Consider the following 23,056-nt stretch of genomic DNA (forward strand, 5'->3'; position numbering starts at 1 on the left):
AGTGTATATGGACCACATCTGCCTTATCCATTCGTCCGTTGAAGGGCATCTTGGTTCTTTCCACAGTTTGGCGACTGTGGCCATTGCTGCTATGAACATTGGGGTACAGATGGCCCTTGTTTCACTACATCTGTATCTTTGGGGTAAATACCCAGTAGTGCAATTTCAGGGTCATAGGGAAGCACTGTTTTTAATTTTTTGAGGAATCTCCACACTGTTCTCCAGAGAGGCTGCACCAACTTGCATCCCCACCCACAGTGTAAGACGGTTCCCCTTTCTCCACATCCTCTCCAACACCCGTTGTTTCCTGTTTATTGATTTTGTCCTTTCTAACTGGTGTAAGATGGCATCTCAATGTGGTTTTGATTTGACTCTCCCTGATGGCTAGTGATGATGAACATTTTTTCATGGGTCTGTTGGCCATTTGTAAGTCTTCTTTGGAGAAGTGTCTGTTCATGTTAAAGATTTTTTTTAATTTATTCATTTGAAGGAGACAGAAAGAGTGAATGGGGGTGGCGGCGGGTTAGAGGGAGAAGGAGCAGCAGACTTCCTGCTGAGCTGGGAGCCCAAGGTGGGGCTTAAACCCTGGGATCATGACCTTAACCGAAGGCAGACGCTTTACTGACTGAGCCGCAGATTATTTTCTTGAGAAAACCTGAACAAAGCTTTACATGCAAAGTTTCTCATTACCATCAAAGCTGAATAAAACAAATTGTCTCAGAATTGGGAAAAATTAACTGATTGTGGGAAAGGATTGTAAACAATTGTTATTTTCTTATACATTTTTCAAGAGACCTCAGTACGATGGTATCATTTTTGTAATCTTTCATGAAACAGGCATTGAAATTCCACTCAGGTGTCTGAACCCAGACCCAGTCTGGGCACACCAAAGCGAAGTGCCCCTTGCCTCTCTTCTTGCTTTATCCCTGGCTGGTTTGGTTTCCTGGTGAACAGAACCTGGAGAGGACCGAGCGTGTATGGATAAGACCAGCACCACTGCCATTTCCCGCTGGCTGAGGTCGCAGCGTGGTGGGAGGGGCCGACACCACAGCAGAAACACAGAGCCCCTGGACCGTCCGGCTAGACAAATTCTTGCCTGTTCCCTAAGAGATGCGCCTCGCTGAGCTCAGGGGTTTTGTCTTGGGGACTTCTGGCTGTTCCTCCACGGATGTTTTCCAAACACTCAGGATGGTGTCTGGCACGGTGTGGGCGTTCAGTTAGTATTTTCGGAATATATAAATACATGTTGCTCGGGCTTTTCCTGGTGGTGAGGCTTTTGTTTCCTTTTCCAATTCTTGTTTTTGGTGCCTCTGTGTCAGTAATGACTTTAGACACTGACCTATGATTCCCAGAATGATTACAACCCATGCTGGTGTCGAGGCCCACTGTGGACAGCCAGTGGGTAACTGGTGTGCCTATGTCCGGTGTTCCCCAAGGCCCCTCTTCAGTGCTCGGATGGGGCAGCCGTGTGCAAGCAGAGGCTGGAGGTGTCCCAGGCAGAGGGCTGGCGCCCACAGCATCCACCGAAAGACTTGGTCTTTCCTGCTATAGTGATCACCTCACAGATTTGAGCCTTGGTCCTCACATGGCGGTGGGGGGGGGTCCCGTGGCCTTTGCATCGGGAAGTGGGGGCTGAGGCTGGCGGAACAAGGGTTGGGTACAGAAGCTCCCCCTGTGAGCTCTGACGGGCGATGTTTTGCCTTTTCCCGCAGCTTCGAAACAACAAGGCGAAAGACGTCTGCTTGGACCAGGGGCCACTGGAGAACCACACAGCAATACTGTACCCGTGCCACGGCTGGGGACCCCAGGTAGGAGCCGGGGGAGAGTAAAGGCAGCGGGGATTTGTGGGAACTTCTGGTAACATCTGTTATCCGATTTGTGGCTGTTCCATGCTCTGAGATGTTCAAGGAGGCGGGGGCTTTCTGGTTGTTTCTGCATAGCCCTCGGGGGGAGACGCATGGGTGCCTCGGTGCAGGTATGCAGGGCAGCAGTGGGCACATCGCAGCACACTGAGGAGTGTAAACGAGCTGCTGGGTCCTTTGCAAACAGGAGGGCATGTACCCTTGTGCATACAAGCTGTTACAGCCACGGACGCCTGAAGAATTAGCCACTTCCTCGTGAGGACATGCTCAACGCACTCATCCCGAAAGGCCGCCGGCGGGTGGGTGGGAGGGAGGCATGACCAGCTCTGTGAGCCGCGGTGCAGAGCCCAGGGCTGATCCTGAAGGAGGCGTGTGCTTGCCGGGACGTTGCCGGGAACGCACGTGCTCCCCGGTGCCTCGGGAGGACACACCGGGAGAGTAACCCAGAAAGGGCAGAACAGCTCCAACCGAGGAAGGGCAAGCCTGGTGAGGGAATCTCCTAGCCCAAGCTCAGCGTGTGTGTGCACATGTGTGTAGGTGTGTGCGTGTAAAAAGCTTAGAAATTCTCTACGGTTGGGAGAACACGTATCCAGAAATGTCGTTAAGACATTCATAAAAACGGAAAACATTGTTTTATGTCAAGCCGTAACCTAAGAGGCCGCTGCAGACAGGGGCGGTCTCCATGACGCCATCCCAGGGGAACACCAGGCAGGGGACGCTACCCCAGACTCGCCGTTTCTCTCTCCGGGTCTCAGTGGGCTCGTCTGGAAGAGGAGGAGCCTGGACAAAATGCCCGAGAGCTCCCTTGGTCTTGCTCGTGCTCTGGGAGCACACGCATTCATGGCAGATCCGTGGTCCTCTGTCCGCGTAGACGCTCGCACATGCAGGCGTAAAGCTGGTGGGTTTGCCTCCTTGTGGAACTTCTGCTTCCCACGAAGCCAGCAGCGAGGAAGAGGACCGCCTCCTCTCCACTGTCACGGCGGGTGGTGCTGGTGGCCCGGACCCTCAGCCTCCCGTCGGTGCAGGACCGGGGGTTGGGGGCCAAATTCCACGTCCCTTCGCTCCCTGCAGCCCCCCCGCGATGTAGAGAGGCAGCAGGGGAGACTGAGGCGGGGAGGGGCAAGTGCCGGACGGCAAAGCAGACCGAATCCAGGCCCTCCAGCAGGAGCAGAGCCCTTTGAATCCAAACCCAGCCCGTGTACTTGCAGAGGGTTTACCGAGCCGGCCACCCGCCGTTGGCTGAATGGGCCGCGGGGCACCGGCCACCCGCCATTGGAAGGAAGACAGGGAAGCCCAGACCCGCTGCACTTCCCGCCGGCTCCGTGCAGGGAACGGGCCGGGTTGTCCACACTCACGACAGTGGGGTCTAAAGAATCCAGGGGGTGTCTTTTTTTCTTTTCTTTTTTTTTTTTTTTTAAGATTCTGTTTATTTATTTGAGAGAAGCATGAGCAGGGAGAGGGAGAAGCAGGCTCCCCACGGAGCAGGAGCCCAGCTCGGTGCTCGATCCCAGGACCCCGGGATCATGACCTGAGCCTAAAGCAGACGCCTCCAGGGAGTGTCTTCACTCATTCGCTCATTCATTCCGTGAGTCCGCCCGGATCCCGGGCTGCAGGCTGGCCGCGAGTCATGCGGCGGTGGTCCCTGCTCTCACGTGGTTTGCACTCGAGGGAAGAGACAGGTAAAGAGGCAGGAAAATCCACAGCACAGTGAGTGTGGAAAGAGCAAGAGAGCTCAGGGTGTCGGGAGGTAGCAGTGGCCCCGTCTGGCGGGCCCTGAATGCAAGAGAGGAGGACGGGCCACGCACTAAGGCAGAAGGGGACGGAAAGGCAGATCTCCCAAGGCTGGACAAGGCAGGCGGGCTTCTAAGCCCGGACCCTTGCCTTCGGGGTGCGGCGGGTCCCCACGAGGCCTGTGAAAGCACCACGTTCTGGACCCCACTGCTGGAGCTCCTGAATCCGGGGGCCTGGGGTGGGAGCTGAGATTTTGCATTTCCAGCAAGTTCCCGGGTGATGCTGGGCTGCTGGCCTGGGAGGGTTGGGACTGGACACCAGAGAACCGCCACGGGGATGACAGGCTGCCCTTGGGCTGTTTCACCTCCCAGAGGTCAGAGACGGGTGCTTGCTATGGAGACTTCCCGGCCTCCGGCTCCTGCTGACTTTCCAGCTTCCCCAGCACAGGCCTGTGACCATTGTTCGGGGGGGACAGGAGCAGGGGCTCATCCTGAAGTCCCAGGCTTCTCTGTCCAGTGCTCTGAGCAGGCAACATTCAAAGCAAGCACGGAGTGACCGTGGCATCGTAGACACTGGTGCATTTAGATAATCCGGCCTGCGAAGCCGACTCGGAGTGAGAACGGAACAGCGGTGTCTCCTAGCTGTCTCCGGGCGCCTGAGGGCTTCCCCACATGGCTCCAAGCAGTGTTATTTTTTACCTGGGGGATTCGGGGAGGGTTTTCAAAGCTCCTTGGGCTGTTCTTAGATGAATCCAAGGACCAGCACACTGAGGCGCTCGCTCTGCCCCCCGCGGCCCTGTGGCCACCTCCCCCAGAACCCTCTGCCCTCTCCGTCTGCCCGGGCCCTCAGAACGCCCTCTCACACCCTTGTGATGCTCACAGCTCTGGGACAGACCCCCGGGAACTTGACCTTCCTCAGCCTTCTGTCCGGAGCCTTCACTCCGCTCGTGCCCCTGCCTGAGTCCCGCCAGTCACCTGCTAAATGCACCCAGCCTGCAGATGTGCACCTGGCAGCCCCTGCCCACCCCGGAGCCAGCGGCAGATCTCCGCTCCCCCAGCACAATTCCCGCGACTTGGGTGGGAAAGAACTAGAATTCTTTCTCCAGCTCCACCTGTGCGCAGAGCGTTTCCAGACGGACGCCCCTGCCGCTCAGTCGACGGAACGGCAGACCGAAGTGGGCTGCTCCCTGCTCCCCCTGACTCTGGGATGAACACCTGTGAGGGGCCCTGGTTGTTCCCATCCGCTGATTTGAGTGAGTCTAGTGCTGGTTTCTGTTCCACCACGTGTTCTGAATTAGGAAGCCACCCTCGGCACCGCTCTGCAGCTGCCAGCCCCCACCCCGGCTCATCAGGTCTCCTCCCCCGCCTTCCAAGCCGCTCCCTCTACCCCAGGAGTGAGCCCCCCATCACGTGTCTTGGCATCTTTCTAAACCGCTCCGGAAAGCGCTGTGGGCAAACAGAGCCGAACCAAAGCTCCCGTAACAAGGCAACTCCCCGAAGAAGGAGTTGGTGTTCCGCAGACATTGTTCGCTTAATTAATGGACTCTCTGTCATAATTCATTATCAAACAGCAATTAAACAGAGATAAAGTAAGCACCAAGCAGGGCGATTTCGCGTCTTACAACATGTGTCTGTCAACAAGATGGAAACGGCCCCTCACCCTGCGAGGAGCCCACTGGCTCGCCGATGTCCGTCGTCACACGCGCGGCCAGCCTTGCCCCGTGTCCGGTCCCTCAGTTGGGTGAGACACGCGCCTTTCTCTTTTCCGAACCGAAGTCAGAGACGGAGCCACCGCCTTTGGGATCTCGTTGAACCCACTGAGGATGGGGTCCTGTCCAAGGAGAACTGAGGCTCCCCCACCCCGCAGGGCGAGGGGCAGGTGGGTCCCCGAGCTGGAGCGGCCGTGGCGGCCCTGCAGGGCTATCGGCCGTGAGCTCGGCCTCCTCTGCCCGCCCCTTCCTGCCGACCCTTCCCGCCCACCTGGTCAGCCTGTCCACCTCGCCGAGCCGCTGAATTCTGAGAATTCTGAGCGCCCTCTCCAGCTCTCCAGCTCTCCAGCTCTCCAGCCCCTGCCGCTGAGCTGCCGCCCAGGTCCCCACGGTGCAGCCGGCCACGGCCTGTGAGCCCCTGAGCACCCTGGGCCAGGGCCCTGGCTGGGCTGGCGAGAAACCCAGTTCTGGCCTTAGGAGCACGGTTCGTTCCGTCCCATCGGGTGGGGTAGCGACCCACACGCAGCAGGGTTCATGCGGAGACAGAGGCCGGGAGCCATGACGCCTTTCAAACGAAGGTCCTGTGAGAACGTCCTTGCGGGGAGCGTGTCTCGCCTGCGTTCGCTAGCCCACAGCAAGGCCTGCTGGGAGGACTGGCAGCCAGCACGGACATGGGCAGGAGGTGAGCACGAAGGCTGGAGGTCGTGGGGACCGCGGCGAACCGCGTGTTGGAGGGACAGTGACACAGCTGGCTGGGGCAAGTGGGGTCTGAGTGTCGAGAGCCCTGGGTGCCAGGATGTGGGGCCAGGGCTTGCCACCCAGCATCTCAAGTGTGGTCCGCAGAACCGTGAGCCCCCCAGCCATGCATGAGAAATGCTCATCGGTCCCTGAGTCCAGCCCCAGACCTACCGAAGACAGAGCCCGGGACTCTGGATGCTGTCGCCCCCGAGTGTTTTCCTCTCTCAGTACCATCAGTGGAGCACCTGTTAGGGGCAAGGCTTTGTGTTAGACTCACAGGTGGTCAGAGGTCCCCCCAGATGTCTGCCCCAGACTGCCAACTGTCCCAGCCTAATTCTTTTTCTTTTTTTTTTTTTTAAGATTTTACTTATTTGCAAGAGAGAGCATAAGCAGAGGGGAGAGGGAGAGACGGGTTCCCCATCGAGCAGGGCCCCGAGACAGGGCTCCATCCCAGGACCCTGGGATCATGACCTGAGCTGAAGGCAGATGCTTCATGACTGAGCCACCCAGGTGCCTCCAACCTAATTCTTTTTTTAATTTACCATACTATTTCAGTTTTTACATAATTGGGATTTTTTTTTCATTTTTCAGGTAAATTCGTTCTTGTTAATACTGAGTTTTGTAAGTTTTAGCAGACATAGGCCGTCAAGGTAACCCCACCCAGTCGGGATCTCGAGAGGCCCTGCTGTCCTCCAAACCCCCCTCGAACCCCTTCACAGGCGGTCCCTCCCTCCGCCTCCAAATTTGAGGCCCAGCGTAACTGGGAGCGTTCATGGCCGTGTACCCAGCGGATGTGGCTTCCTCCCCGCGCTGAGGACCACGGATTCGCAACAGCCCGTGCCTTGCCAGCACGAGGTCGAGCAGGTGGTCCTGCGGCATTCAGGGAGCGCCGTGTGCAGCAGCTCCTAGCTGCGATGGGACGCTCTAGGAGGTGGGTGTCCTGGAGGGGGTGTCAGGCTCTGTCCCAAGGGCGACCTCTGTGAGTCTCTGGGCTCTGGGGAGATATCAAGGTCTCCCTTCTGTCTGTCCTTCTGTCAGTACATCTCATTCCTCCTCTCCCTTCTCCTCGGAGAAGCTCCCGTTCCTTAGCCTCGGTTAATTCATCATGAGAATGACAGATTTGAATTCTTTTATCCTGTAATTAAATTTAATCTGATCTTGGACTTACTCTTTGATGGCTTCATCTTTTAAGCAATACATCATCCCAACCCCTTGTCACGATGATGCATTGTGCCAGTAAGAGGCCGGAGCCCCGGCGGAGTGACGGGGCTCCCGCAGCTATTAGCATGGGGAAGGCCCTTGGTGGGAGGTGATGACATCTGGCAGCCTCTTGGCTTCCAGACAAAGTCACAGAAGTATTCGGGCTTGGGGCTGGAGCCGTTGAGAGCCTCTGGAGTTAACACCCCAGGAAAGATGGCTTTCCAGAGACCGGCCCCTGCCCTGGGGAAGAAGCAGACCTGGGAATCCCTTTCCATTCCTGGAGCGCACGAGGTCAGAGCAGGGGAGCTGGAGACCTCGCGGGAGAACAGGGTTGGGGGAGCGAGGGCAGGTACCTTTTACATTAGGGAAACCTACAGAGACCGAAGAGAAGGGACAAGGAGCAGGAGAGGACACACTGGTGTGGTTTGCCACGCCTGAAGTGGGGCGCCACGGAGGCTCTTCCTGCTCACGCCCAGCACCCGTGCGGTGTTCAGAAACCTTCTGGGTTTATTATTTCCAGATTGTTACCCCTGCCTTCCAGGCCCCGCCTCCGTCCAGCCTCAGTGCCCGATTTCTGAAGTGGGATTCAGAATAACACGCATGCGCGTTTGATCTTGCTTAAGGTGGGCCCCAGTTTAAGGAGGAATGACCTCTCCCGGCAGAACGGGGTGAGGGACTGTTCTCTCCAGAAAATCAGAATCGTAGTTGTAAACTGTTCCCCAGTAGAGGTGCTCAGCTAAAAGTTTCATGTCTTCTTAGAAGTTCAGTGGATTGTTTTCTCCAGACGCAAAAAGCGAGCCAGGCAGACTTTTTGTTAATGTTGGGTTGGGAATTAGGAACTCAGAGGGAACAGTGGGGCAGTGGCCGTATTATCAGCCGAACCTCTCTACCTTGCCCAGAGCTGTTGCAGTCAAAAAAAGTCACTGCCAGCTAATCTTTTCCTTTTCTACTAAAGATATAACAGCATTGCAATGAGTTTGGGGAAAAATTTTTTAAATCATTCCATAATCCTACCACCCTAGAACAACTATTATCATTTCTGAGGCTTCCTTCCAGACTTTATATTTTTTCAAAGAAGTATTTTGATTTCTTATGTTGTTTTCAAAGCACTGAATTAATAACATCACCGCTTCTGAAGGACAAGAAGGGGACGGTGGAAACCTGCTGGGGAAAAGGCATTTAGTGCCTCAGCACTACCAGTGCATCTGAGCAAGAGAAGAGCCCCTAGGTTAGCCTCATGCCCTGACCATTGGGGTCAGAGTTTCCGCGTTCGTTTGGCACGGTGGCGTCTGTAGGGAGGTCATTTGCAAAGACGTTGCCTGTTGGACATGGAGAGAATCCGCGAACATGGCCAATCAGAATTAAGGGCAGGTCCTACAGCGTTTGGGGCCAGTGGACTTCAGGCCATTGGTCTAGGCCTCAGAAGGCTGGGTTCCCATCTGAGATGGCCAGAGGAAGGCCAAATGTCAGTAGCAGAATGTTCTAGACTGTTCTCACCATCCCGTCTATCTGATGCAGAAGGAAGGGGTTGTGCAAAGTGCCGGGTTTTAGACCCACATGGGGACAACCAAGGGTGCCATGGATTTACTGGCATTCGTTCTAGAAAAGTGTGAAGGCCTTCCTCTGATAGCTGTGTGATGCGGCGGTTTCCACAGCAGCCCCTCTCCTGGGAGCGCTGCACTGCATGACCTAGAATCCTCCTGAAGCGACTGGGGCCGAGTGTAGGCGATGGGGCCTGCTTTCACGGGACTCCATCAATCATCTTGATTGCCTGATCCTGCTCCCGAAAGATGAAACCTAGGTTCATGTCTACATTGCCTGCAGGGCCTGAATCTGGGGCCCCTTTATGGAAATCTGAATGTCAACCAACCAGAGATGAAAGGTGAATCCCGAGAAGCTTTGCAGGAAGCTTCTGTACATAAGGACGTGGGTTCTCGTCGGCTTGGGCTGCATAGCCCACACATACATAGTTGGTTTGGCCAGGAACAGGACAGGATGAACAGCTGGGCGGACCGGAGCTAACCGGAGCCGTGCATGGCTAAGTGAAGGTGTCTGGTCCCTGCATCTTAGTGAGACTGGAAATCAGGAAAGGACACTTCACACGCATCCTGAACCAGAGTTCATTCTTCACGCGCATCCCGGACCAGAGTTCATTCTTCTAAGATGATGCCAAGAGGTACCCTTCTGTGTGTGGCTGACTCGTAAGGGAAACACGGCTCCCTCGCTTACTAGCTATGACCTTGAGCAACACACGGTAGTGTCCTGTACTTTAGTTCCCTTCTCTGTCGTGTAAACACAATGAGAGTGTGCACCTCGTAGAGATAGTGTGTCAGTCAAACAAGCTCATCCGTACAAAGCCCGGGGACGAAGTCCGTGGTGCCTATCACATAGAAATGACGACCGTGGTGCTGACTGTGGGACCTTGGGAAAGCTTCAGTTTTCCAAGAAAGATTCAGTTAGGTTCTATTTCCCAAAGATTCTACTACGTGAGGCTATTTAAAAAAAAAAAAAAAAAGCAATAATGAGTAGCAGTGAAAACTTGAACAGTTCTAGCCACTTAGCACCGCAATCCTCATAGAACTTGCCCAGGGGAAGACTGGACCCGGGATGCCGTAGGCTCCTTCCAGCTCTGTGGTGCTGGAACACAGGAGCTTTCCATCATTCAGCTCGTCCTCCAGCTTGGTTCAGTTCTGTAAGGAAATGTCGCCTGGGAGGCAAGTTACTTGGAAAGACAGATGGAACATGGAAGCTCCTACCATCCAGGAATTCATAGTTAATTAAGACATTATTGTATAAAATAGCATGGTGATTGGTTGAGTCCAACCATGGATTTTTTATTTTTATTTTTTTACTTATCAAGTAAATTTCTGTAGACATCATCTTAATGACAAATATTATGCAATTTGTGATGCATTTTCCCCCTAATTTATCTAATCTTCAGACCAGCCCAACAAAACAAATACAGATACGGTTTTCCTGCTGGGGAAACCACCGTATTTCAGAATAGGTAATGTGCCGAGGTCTTGCGCTGTTCTTTCATTCTTATATTTCTTTTTTAATTGCCTCCTTTACCAAAATATCTGAATCTGAGGCCTCTTCTCCTGGAATCCCACAGTATCTTGTAGACAAAATTTCGTTGTTTCTTGCATAGTTTCTGCAGGGCCTTCTATCATTCCCATTTTTAAAATGGGGAAACTGAGTCTCCAGGACTAAAGAGGCAGGAACACAGAGCAAGAGGTGGAGAGTAACCAAAGATGAGGCGGGACCAGCGGGCAGGAGGCAGAGAATGTGCAGCCCTGGAGGACTCTAGGAGACTGGGCTTCAGGCCAGCCCCCCCAGGAAGCCTCCGAAATATTGAAAGCCTTTTAGAATAGGAGGTTGGGGTACAGCCTGACTTACATTTAGGAAGCAAGCAGTTGGGACCGCGGTGTGAGGGACCGACGGGAAGGGTCTGAAGCTAGAGGCGTGAACTTCAGTCCTGACACGGGTGGGATTGTCTTGTCTAAAGTCAGTCTCCTGAGCTTGAGTAGTGACCATGGGGATAGCGAGAAGTAGACAGAATTAAAATGTGATTAGGGATGAAATTAGACCCGTACCTGACACTATACAGAGGCTTAAATTCCAAATGAATTAAGAATCTAAATGTAAAATATGCAACTGTACAAACGCTAGGAAAATAATGGTGAATCCCTCTCTAACTGTGATCTAGGGGAGGGCTTTTAACTAAAATCCCAAATCCAGAGACTATAATAGATTGATGCATTTGACTACATTAAAACTTTTTTAAACTTGCATGGTGATATAACACCATAAACGCAGTCAAAGACACCTGATAACCGAGGAGAAAATATCTGTAGCATATGCCACAAGGGATAATTTTCCCATTGCATAAAAGATGCTTAAAAATTGAGGAACAAAGGACTAAAAATCTGTTAGAAAAATAGGAAAAAGACACAAGCAAACAAGTTGCCTCCCACCAAAAAACGTGTGTGTGTGTGTGTATATATGCATATACACACACACACACACACACACACACATGTTTTTTGTTCTAAATATATTTTTAAATGTTTAAATTCATTCGTAATTGGAGAAATTCAAAGCAAAGTCATACTGAGAAGCCATTTCCCCACCTATCATATTTGCAAAAATTAAGAAAACTGACAACCTACTCTGTTATCAAGGTTCTGAAATAACCAGTCTTCCAGATTGCTGGTAGAAATGCAAATCGGTACCATTTTTTGGAGGGGAGTTTGGCAATACTTAACAAAGCTGCCGTCCGTTTACTTCCTGACCCAGCCATCCACTTCCAGAAGCCGACTCTGATTCCAACAGTATGAGAATAGTGCGCGTTATTTGCAATTGCACAACGGTAGAAACCGTCAAGTGCGTGTCGTTGGGACAGTGGTTGAAAGAGCGGTGCGGTAGCTGCTGCACGAGGGAGCACCGGCCATCTCTGCTTACCCGTGCAGAGTGAGCTTCACATACGGCTGGGCGAAAAAGGCAAAGTGCAAAAGAAGATGCGTAGTGTGTTAACCTTTATTTAAGGCAGATGGCCACTTAAAAATAAATACCTGTACCTGCGCATCTGCACGAGAGAGCCACGAAGGGTAAATCAGAGACTGATAAGCTGGGTCACCTGCCGGAAGTGCGTGGGGATGGGACGGAGGAGCGTGGAAGTGGGGGCGGGTAAGAGGAGGAAGAGGGGATTGTCTCTCAGGGAGCCTTCATGTCAGGTCCTGACTCTTAGAACCACGGTGATGTTTCAGATGTCTAGAAAGAAAACAAATTCAACTAGAATGTGGGGAAGGACCCACAGTGGGGTGCAAGCAGTAAAGGAAAATGACAAACTCGACAAATACAACCACCCTGATGGTGGGGAAGAGGAGCGCTAACCTAAGTAACTTGGGGACAGTTTGGACGATGTTGACTGGATTCCACAAAAAAAGAACCACCGCCAGTAATGCATTCTAACAAGTTAGCTTGTCTTCCCCATCAGTCTGGGTTAACTGCTGTGGACATGCCAGGACTGAACAAGCAGGTGTAGGACGGGGGCGTTGGGAACCCCAGCCCCTGCTGTCGGAGACGGAGGCTGGGAGTAAGCGAGGAGGCGTGGCCAGGATGAGCGGATGCCGGATTGCAATGTGAGGGTCGGGATGAGTTTATGTTACATGCATATATGCAAATATAAATACATATGTAAATGTGTGCATAAACAGAGACGTGGAAATAAATTTGTAGAAAGGTAGAAAGAAAAACAAATGTGTGCATGGGCGGGTGTGCATACACGGACTTCCTAGCTCTGGAACAGCCCAGGAGCAATAAAACCCAGTAGCGCGGAACACCTCCGGCCCCCAGCTTTGCGATGATCCCAGCAAGGGAGCAGGAGGTAAACAGAGGTTAAGCCTGGAAGACCTTGTGGTGTCAGAACAAAAGGAAGTTCTTTAAAAAGAGACTGTGTCTTCTCAATAGAACACAGGAGCCACCCTGAAGGACACCCAGTGTCCAAAGCTAGAACTGCCCGAGCAACAAAATAGTGAGAGTATTGGGTTGTCACTCACGTAATTTTTTTTTAAATCCATGAGTCTATACCGATATAAACAAGTAAATGGAGAGCGGGGGCCCACTCTTCTTCAGTAGAAGTCCACTCAGTCAACGTAGAAGGCATGTGGGACATGAAAATCACGCCCAGGCAGTCGGCCCATAATACTTGCTGACATCCAGAGCTCGCAACGGATGCTAAAATCAGTGATCAAAAGTAAGATGTTTTCGTAGTTTCCAGGCATCTCCCTCGATCAAGGGAAAAACTGTGACATCATGGTTGAGAGGCCCAAAGGACACTGTCTTAACCAAGTGTTCAAGGTTGTCGTCACCAGTAATGAGCCGTCACGCGCTCCTGATCTGGTGCCCCAGGAGGGGCACAGCGTCACCTCTGTGGTTTTTACTAGACCTTTAATCTTAATCATGAGAAAACCTCAGACAAACTCAAAGTGAGGGACGTTCTACAAGATAATTGCCCCATACTCTTCAAAAGGGTCGAGGTCATTAGAAACAAGGGAAGACTGAGGGCCTGTCCCAGATCGGAGGAGATCACGGAGACGTGACCACAGAAGGCAGTGTGGGATCCTGGGAGAGCACGCATGCTGGAGAAGCTCCGAGATTCCTGTGAGGTCTCCAGGTTAGTTAATAGGACTGGACCAATGTTAACTCCCTGGATTAGGTAATTATGGTACAATTATGTAATAGATTAACTCTAGGATAAGCTGAATTCCAGGCCTACGGGAACTCACTGTTTTATATTTGCAACTCTTTGTAAGTCTGAAATGGCTCTGACATTACAAATATTTTTTTAATGTTTTTAGAGGGCTGCTTGGCTGGAGTTGTTGGTGGAGAGGTCAAGCGAAGGGACAAGGGCTGTGGAGTGACACTCCAGTCCCTGCCTAAACCCGTAGACGGCGCCGCCGTCGCTGAGACTGGACGTGAAGGTTTGGGGAGATGCCTTGAGTTCTGTCTGGGGCACTGTGAGTTCAGGCTGAGGGACGGGCCTTGGGAGTCCCTGCAGTGATGTCCTCCAGGCAGCCGAACTTTCCAACCAGGTGCTGAGGACAGAGCGGCAGAGGCAGATGGGGCATCGGGGTATGGGCCAAGGGAGAGAACAGTGACCCCAGGACAGACCCTAGTGTGGCTCCGCCCTTCATGCTGCCCAGGGGTCCCGCGGGCTAGACCGCACCGCGCGCTCGATACGGTTACAGACGTGGTGAGAGGATTCTCTGTGGAGGCGGAGAGGAGCCAGATGGGAGCGGATGCCGGGGGAGAAGGGCGGTGAGGAGGTGCCGACGTGGCGGGGAGAACTCTCTGGAAGGCGAGACCAGGCGGAAAGGCAGAGGAGGGTGAGCTGGAGGCACCCTCGGAGCAGAGTGAGGGAGTGAGAGGGGGTTACTTATATTTCTAAGATAGTAGAGGAAATGTAAAGAAGGCTGAGGGTCCGTGCTCCGAAAGCAGACTTTCTGCCGTCTCCCGTCAGGCACGGCTGCGGCAACCCTGAATTTCCTCGGGTCAGATTATGGTAAACAGAAGCAGAAATGTAGACTTTGTTTTTTCAGAGGGAAATCTGTGCATTCGCCCCAAACAGAAATCGACTGACCTGCCAGCCTGGGCTTCCCCTCCGGAGAACCACAATTTCTAGCCCCCCTGCCAGGGCTGGCAATGCTGAGGGCCCTAAATTCTAGCGAACGGTGTTCTTCAGGGAATCTCGGGGAAGGGCTATCTTCGACTGGGGGGGCGCGGTAGCCCGTGGGGGCCACTGACGAGCGTTTGATGTGGAATGAAACGTGCACAAAGGGGGTCCTAGCTGCTGGCAGGGAAAGCACGAGATGCTTTGACTGGACCCATGTGGTGGCTGTGGGGTGAGTCCATGCTGGACACAGGCTGGCCCGAGCTTCAGGATACGCCTGTGGGCTCAGGAGGGGGGTGGGGAAGGGCAGCATGACAGCGACCAGTCTGGCTGGAGAGGTGCACGACACGAGGGAGACGCCACTGCGCCAGGAGTTTGGGCTTCTAGAATCCGGAGAAGAAACTTTAGTCTCTCCAGCGGGAAGGTAAAAAAGAGGAAGTGCCCTGACTTTTGTAGGGCCGTTATCCCTGGATAAATTACATTACATGAAGGACCAGACCCAGGACAAGGCTTGGAGTGGATCTAATGACCTTCGGTGATGCTAGAAACCCAGACTGACTCTCAGAGGTTGGTGTCATTTCGGAAGACCTTCCCGTCCACGCTCACGCGTGAACATCAACACCGGGCTCACCTCTGACTCCCTGCCAAGGCGCAAAGTTCCCGAGCGGTTGAGGTTCATCGAGGCTGCCTTCCAGCCGATGGTGGGCCTGGGGTTCGTCTGGGAACGTGCCAGGAGCAGAGAACAGGCAGAGCTCGTCAGCCTCCGCTGCAGAAGCGTGAAGGAAGGACCGCGCGTCCAAGATGGGGGGCCAAGAGAGCTCAGGACCCTGGGGGCATCAGCGGGACACAGGAGCGGCTTTAGAGATGTGAAGCGGAGTCCCAGGAGCCCCACCGAAGGTCCGGTTCCCCCAGGCATCTGGCCCGCTCCAGGCAAGGGCACGGAAGAGCCGGACCAAACCAGAGAAGTGACGTGGAGGGTGGGGGAGGGAAGGGCGGGAGCACCGCAGGGGCCAGAGCCAGGCTCCCCTGCATCAGGAGGCCAGCTCAAGGTCGCCGGCAGACCCGGCCCAAAAGAACCCCGTGGGCCAGGCAGCCACCGGTAGGGACTCAGCTGCCCAGCAGTGTTGCTGGAGCACTTGAGGCGACCCTTGGACCAAGGGCTCTGGCACAGAACGGGGAGCCCGGAGTGGCTGGGAACAGGGAAGGAGACGGGGCCGGGAAACGCTGGCCACACGAGGCCCCGTGGGAGCCCCGCTGGGAAGAAAAGAAGTCTGCTGAATTAGAAACCCCGGCCGAGTTCTCAACTTGAGCATGAGGTCAGGGAAAAGAAGAGAAACAAATACACGGGCCTTCCTATGTGCCGTGTCCCCTTCTTACTTACCGGATTCCATAACTACCCTAGGAAATAAATCGCAAAATTATCCCCAGTTTGAAGAATGAAGACTCAGAGTCCCATGGGGCTTAAGCAACTGGCCCAGGGTTATAAAACTATTAAGTGGCAGAGCTTGGATTTCTTAAACAGGCTCCAGAGTGCAAGTCTTTAACCGTGCGATAGACGGCCCCTTTGATGACACAGCACCGAGCCAGGAACAGTGTTTCAATGGGCAAAAATGAGAAGGTGAGACAGATTTAATTAAGATCTTGCTAGAAAGGGAGCCAAGCGTTTGCGGCATTTCCACGCTGCACCCGATAGAGCCAAGCGTTTGCGGCATTTCCACGCTGCACCCGACACAGTCCTGCCTTCCTGTTTCACATGTGGAGACAAGAAGGAAATTAATCTCTTCATGGAAAAATAGGATCTTTGCTTCTCTGACCAGTTAGCAGTCAGGGTGAGCTTTGGAAGCAGGCTTGGGAATTTGCTCCGGATCCCTGGGAACTGGAGCGGGCTCTCCCGCTCACCACCCCCTCTCCCACGGGACTCTTCTGGCCCTCATCCTGGTGTCGCTCCCACTCCTAGGGCCACTCTCCAGGAGCTCCCAGCTCTCTCCACAGAGTTCTGGGGTCCAGACCCTGCCACCCACCCCCACCTCCACTGGCAATGCCCTGAATCCATCCACTTTTCGACAGTCTGTGCAGGTAAATCAACCCAAGGTTTTGTGGTGTAAATATGTTTCCCCACTAATTTTCAGTAGCACTGCATTTTCTGGAAATACAATATTTTTATCCAGCATGAGGAGTCATAATGGGGGAAGGGAGGAGACTGAGGAGGAAGGCCCTGGGAACTGGCTCGTCCCCTAGGAACTGACTCTCTGCAAAAATCGTCTCTGATTCCATAGCCTGCCTTCTAAGCTTCCAGATATATTTTAAAATCAAATTTGCTGAAGTACAAGGTCAGTACAGCAAACAGCATCTGCTCAAGGGTACAATATGATGAATTTTGACAGGGTACGTACTTGCAGATCTGCCTCCCCAATCAAAACATACATTTCTATTTCCCCCAAAGATTTCTCCTGCCCCAGGCAGCCCCTTTCTCCACTTCCAGCTCCGTCACAGCCACCATGTGTCCACTTGGAGATGCAGTTGGAGACATTTCCTGTATCACTTGGGATCAGGCATGCTCTGAGAAAGTCTATTTGTTTTGAAGAATATACATATGCATGTGTAATCACCAGAAATCACTCCTTCAGCCAAGCAGCAAACAAATAAATTCACCCCAAAGCAGGTTCCAATCAATGGAACCTCATCTCTCCGTGTCCTGAGTAAAAGCAGGGTAAAATGCATTTTTTCATTTAGCAATGGTTTTCTACACTGACTAAGCCTGATTCCGAAGAGTTGAGAAGGACCCTTAATCTGAAAGCAATTGCAAGCCATGTTTTTATTGACAATTTGATGGGTTTTGCTGTGTCCCAGAGTCATTCCACAATCATTTGGCTGTTTTTTGTTTATTTGGCTATAACCTGCATAGTTTAGTTTTCCCTCAAGGCTGTTAAATGTGGGTTAATAGTTGTGTGTGCCTCTTAGATCATCTCAAATAGAAAATTCTTCTTTTCTGCTAAATGAGAATTAATCGTATTTGAGCTCAGAGCTTTTTTTTTCCCCCCTAATGCATTAGGGTTGTGGATAATGACATTCATTTCTCCTCTTGGGCCCAGCAGCCAAACCTAGAATAATCCCATTCCATTCAAAAGGCATTTATAGAGTATTTGCTTTTTGCAAGATTCTTTCTCACTCCCTACGCTGTATAAGAATATCCTGAAACAGCAGCAGTGACAACAACAACAAAACCTTCCACAAGGAGAGTCACAGAATACATAAGTGTGTATGTTGAAAGAGACCACCTCTGGAAGGGGGGTCTTTGTGTAACCGCGGGAGACAGGGTAAGAGTCGGTGGAGATATATTCCACACAGTCTTCCTGCTGGCTGTTTTCGAGAAACCTCAAGCCATCTGTCAGAAACCAAGAGTGTAAGCTGGAGACCTAGAGTCGAAGATCATGACCAAAAAAAAAAAAAAAAGTTTATTCTTAAATCAGGAGGTACAAGAGCAGTTGAAGGTTGAAGCCGGGAATGATGTGATTTGAACCTGCAGGATTAGGAAGGCGAGATGAAAAGTAGGAAGGCCTAGAGGTGAGGACAAGTTACAAATCTCCTGCAGCAGCTCACCTGGAAGATTGGGAGGAAATATGTGTGAGAGACATAGGGAAGCAGGAACCAGAAGACTTGCAACTTTATGGGTGGGGGAGAGAGAAGGGGGAAGGTGACCAAGTTTGTAAACCTTGAGCCTCGGAAGAGATCAGGAGTACGGGTGTATAACGAGGAACTGGTATTCAATTGGCCGCAACTGGAAAAGTGAGGGTCGACAAGTTTCAAGCAGTTTTCCGCTCAGAGGAGGGAGCTTCTGACAGTAGAGCAGATTAGATACTTTGAAGGGTCTTCTGTCTGTGGCATAACTAGATTCTAGGTCAACTACAACTAATACCGTTTTAAACCCCTGCTAGATGCACAAGAAGAAACTGTATCTGTTAGCTTCTGCTGCATAACAAATCACCCCCAAGACATTTTCAGATAAACAGAATATGGGAGGGTTTAGCACGACAGATAACCACCAAGGGAACTTCTAAAGAATGTACTTCAAGAAGAAGGAAAATAAGCCCAGAATACTATCTTGAGGAAAGAATGAATTATAAACAAAAAAAAATTTATAAATGTATAAGTAAATCCAAAGAATGTTTCTTACATAATAAGAATAACATCTAGTTTGGGGCAGCGAAATATAACCAAAGGCTGAACGGTAAAAAGGAGGTGACTGGATTTAGTGTCCTAATGTCCTTGAATTTTATTGATGGAGGCAGACATTAGGATACTGAATAGTCTGCTAAGTTGTTAATTGTTGAATTTTGAAAGTAGCCAGTAAAATAATAGAAATGAAGTAGAATTTCCAAATCTGTAGAGGAGAACTATGAAACATTCCAGAAAAAAAAAAAAATCAAACTGAACCAATCCAAACTAAGGCCAATAAAGGAGAAAAAGGAAACGGAGAAGACTGGGCACATAGACAGAAGGAAAATAGAAATAAGTCCGTTTAGATCATTAAGTGCAATAAAAACAAATGGATCAAACATTGTGGCTAAAAAAACATAGATTGTCACTCTAAGTTTTTTTACAATCCGGTGGAAGTGAAACCTGAATGTCATTTGCTAATGGGCTGGGAATGCGGCGGGTCAGAGGAAGAGGCAAGTAAAGGATGAAGCCAACGTGCCTGGCCTGAGCAGCTGGAAGGATGGTGTCGTAATGACCAAGATGGAACCGAGGTTGGATGAGTGTGGAGGGGAGGACTGGGTACCCAGGGCAGCAGGAATTCAGTTTTGATCTGTAACTCTGAAATGGTTACTAGACCTCCCAGTGGTATATCCAGTGGTGAGTTGGATATACAAATCCGGAATTGAGGAGAGGTTTGGTTTGGAGATAGAAACTTGGCACAGTGAGCCAAGTCAGCATAGAGATGTTACCGGAAGCCCCCAGAATGGCAGGCTTTCCAGGAGAGAGGGTACAGAGAGAAGAGATGGTTTCACCAGAACCCTGCAAAGCTTCTGGCCCCAAATCGGTGGCCCATGTAGAGACTAAGAAGAAAGTATTGAGGTGGATAGAATGAATGGGTCCTGTTGGCCTTGCGGAGAGCCGTGTCCGTGAAAGTGGTGGTAGAAAGCACGAAGGAAGGAGACCGTGGAAAACCAAAGACAAAACAAGGAGATCATGAGAGCTGTGGCTGGAGATTTCTGGGCACAGAGATCTGCTTATGTTTGTAGCTTGGAAGAAACGAAGAAGAAGAAGGGAGAGATGATGACTTACGGTACCTATGAAGTGAGGAGAACACAATGTTGAAAGAAGTGAAAAATGAAGGGAGACACACTTTGAGGGGCAGGGAAGGTAACTTCTCAGCAACGTGGGAGGCAAGATTCCCCAGGGCAGGGAGGGTCCGGGACACCAAGCTAGGGATTAGGATGAAGGGGGCACGTTAAAAATCTAGACCCTGCTGTGGGCGGGAAGGGCGTTGGTTGGCAGAGTCACAGGAGACAAGTGAAAAGATGAGAGACTTGGGGTGAGGTCCAGGCACCGTCGGAATATTGGTCTGCAGTGGGTATGGGCCACTGGCACCTGGCCCTGACCCTGGGGAAGCAGGAACCAAGGGAACTTGCAGCCCCTCCTGGTCTGAGTGACCATGAGGTACCAGGAGGCAGCTCATGGTCCACAGAAATGTCTTAAAGATACTGCTTGCACTACCAGCGGATGTTCTGAAAAAGAAACTAAGAAGACAATACCATTTACAGTAGAATCCAAAAAGAGAAAATACTTGAGAATAAACCTAACTGAAGAAAAATACACTGAAAGCTACAAAACATTGTTGAAACAAATGAAAGACCTAAGTAAAAAAATACATCCAATGTTCCTTGATCAGAAGACTTACTGCTGTTGTGGAAGTCCTGCCTGAGTTGATCTGCAGATGCAGTGCAGTACCTATCAAAGTTCCAACTGCCTTTTTTTGCAGAAATGGAAAAGATAATCCTAAAATTCATATGAAAATGCAGGGACAGAGTAGTCAGAATGACACTGAAAAAGAACAGAGTTAGAAGACTCACGTTTCCAGTTCTTAGACCTACTACAAAGCTGTACTAATCAAGACAATGTAGTGCTCTCAGAGGGGTAGGTACATGGGTCAGGGGAATAGAATTCAGATTCCAGAAATAAATTCCACATTTATAGTCAATTAATTTTTTATGAGCAATTTATTTTTAACAAGGATGAGAAGACAATTCGATAGGGAAACAGTCTTTTCAACAAACAGTCTTGGGACAACAAATAACCACATGAAAAAGAAAGAACTTGTATGTACACTTTACATCACATATGAAAATTAACTCAAAGTGGATCAAAGATCCAAATGGAAGAGCTCAAACTCTAAAATTCTTAGAAGACATAGGGGTAAATCTTTATGACCTTGGATTTGGCAGTGGTTTCTTAGATAATGACATCAAAAGCATAAGTAATCAAAGAAAAAGTCAATAAGTTGAACTTCATCAAAATTAAAAACTTTTGTACTTCAAAGCATACTTTTAAGAAAGTGGAAAAAAAGAAAATGAAAGAAAAACCCTCAGAATGGGGGGAAATATCTCCACTCAAAATATACCAGAAAAAGGTCTCGTATGCAGAATATGTAAAGAACTCTTACGACTCAGCAGTAAAAAGACAATTTGCCCAATTGAAGAATGGGCAAAAGACCTGACTGGACATCTCTCCAAAGATCCACAAGTGGCCGACAAGCCCGTAAAGAGATGCTCAACATCAGTAGTTATTAAGGAAACGCAAATCAAAACCACAATGAGATACCACTTAACACCCAGTCAATGGCTAGCATGTTCCTAAAAAGAAAGACAGACAGAGGAGAAAGCCACAAGAACAAGAGTTTACGGGGCTGGGGCCGAGCTGGGACGCTGGCCCGTGGCGGGGACAGCTGCAGACGGTGCAGCTGCTTGGAGAGTTTGGCGAGTCCTCCGAAAGTTAGGCACACATTCACCATGTGACCCAGCAACCAGCAGTTCACTTCTCGACACAGCGCTAAGAGAGCTGAAAGCACGGGTTCCTCGGAAACCTACGCATGAATGATCATGGCGGCATGATTCGTAATAGCCCCAAAGTGGAAAAAACCCAAATAGCCATCACTTAGTGGATTCCCAGAACGGTCTAGCGGAGGTGAGGCACTCCCACACCCCCTGAGAGTGAGACGCCGAAGCATAGGGATCATTGACACCGAGGGCTTGAGGGACGGTGCAGGGGTGGGGGAAGGAAGACTTAGAGAAGACACCGAGGGATGGAGAGAAGTGCACGGAGTCTGGGAAGGCTGAAGCTCGAACCTTCTAGAAGGCCAGTAAGGAGTCAGCTGGAGCCAAGCCGCGAAGGCAGGAAAGCCTGCGGCACATGCAGGGACCAGGGAGCAGAGGCCCGTAAGGAAGGGCTACCGGGGACGGGGAGCTGGGGAGGGGACCAGACAGCGGTCCGGAGACACCGCGGAGACTCGCGACCCAGGACCGGCACAAGATCCGAGCTCGCACCACCCTCCTGCCTCGTGGGGGAGAGGCAGTGTGACATCGGTTGGTGTAACCTGAGCCCTCCATCCTTTCAGACCACAGCGCCCTTCCCCTGACCGTGCCCCCTTGGCCAGGCCAGCGGGACCCGTGCATGTGTTTTTGGCTTGAGAAAGCGCCTTCCCCCAGAACGGAAGGCCTGCAGGGCCTCCCCACCCTCCTCGGAAAGTTGGAGGGCTGGGGTCTCATCCTTCACCCAGAGACCTCAGAAAGGAGGGCCCCTAACTCCCGGTGGCATTTAGCGTCGCTCTTTAAACATCTGGGTCACAGATACGCTCAGTTAATTAATGTTCTTAGCGCTGTTCATTTGCCTGCTGGGTAATAGATTGATCCATAATTTCAATAAGCAGCTGTGTCTGTCTTTCCTCTGAACATAAAGGCAGCTCGCTGTCATTCACCACTTTGCATTTGGTGAATCTGAGCATATTCAGAGAGACATTGTCTGGGGAGGGGTGAGGAGGGCTGCAGACTTTCTTATCGTGTCGCTTCTGACAATCCCTCTGATTTGGAACTAATTTGGGTTTAAAGCGCATGTTAACCGCATCTCTCTCAAGGGCACTTAAACTCCCTGTCCCTTGTTTCAGCGGGGAGCAGGTGGGCCCCCCTTCGGGGATCAAAGCAGAGGATTTCTGAGTGGTTTTCATCAGCAGTGAGAACCTCCGCAGAAAACTCGGGCCCTGGAGAAGAGGCACTGCCGGACCACAGCTTCCTTCTGGCTCCGTTCCTGGCCAGAAATGCCCAGGCTCTCGGGAGAAGCCCGGAATTGTGTAGGAAGAGTCCCGTTGGCTGGTCAGCTGCTGGGCCAGCGTCCCTCAGGTCCCAAGGAGGGAGGCCAGGACCCAGCCAGGGGGCCAGATGTCCTCAAACCTGAGTTTCTTCATCTTTAAAACGGGAGAGTAATGGAAATGTATCTCAGAGAGTTGTTGCAAAAATTACATTCTTTATTCTCTTTATGATGCTTAGAAATAATGCAGAGTGTGTCTTTAATACATGCAAGCTGGTGGGGTGCCTGGTGGCTCAGTGGGTTAAGGCTCTGCCTTCGGCTCAAGTCATGATCTCACGGTCC

General features: G+C 51.3%; 1 protein-coding gene across 2 annotated transcripts in view; it reads left to right on the top strand.

The window, feature by feature from the left end:
- The window catches only part of GALNT17 (polypeptide N-acetylgalactosaminyltransferase 17), a 415,614-nt gene that overhangs the window by 387,748 nt on the left and 4,810 nt on the right, over positions 1–23,056 (top strand). For both annotated transcript variants that reach the window (XM_032328265.1, XM_032328266.1), the window contains one exon: positions 1,713–1,808. In XM_032328265.1, coding sequence (XP_032184156.1) covers positions 1,713–1,808 — 96 coding nt within the window. The remainder of the gene's footprint in view (positions 1–1,712; positions 1,809–23,056) is intronic.

Source organism: Mustela erminea, chromosome 20, assembly GCF_009829155.1.
Source record: "Mustela erminea isolate mMusErm1 chromosome 20, mMusErm1.Pri, whole genome shotgun sequence".
Taxonomy (NCBI): Eukaryota; Metazoa; Chordata; class Mammalia; order Carnivora; family Mustelidae; genus Mustela; species Mustela erminea.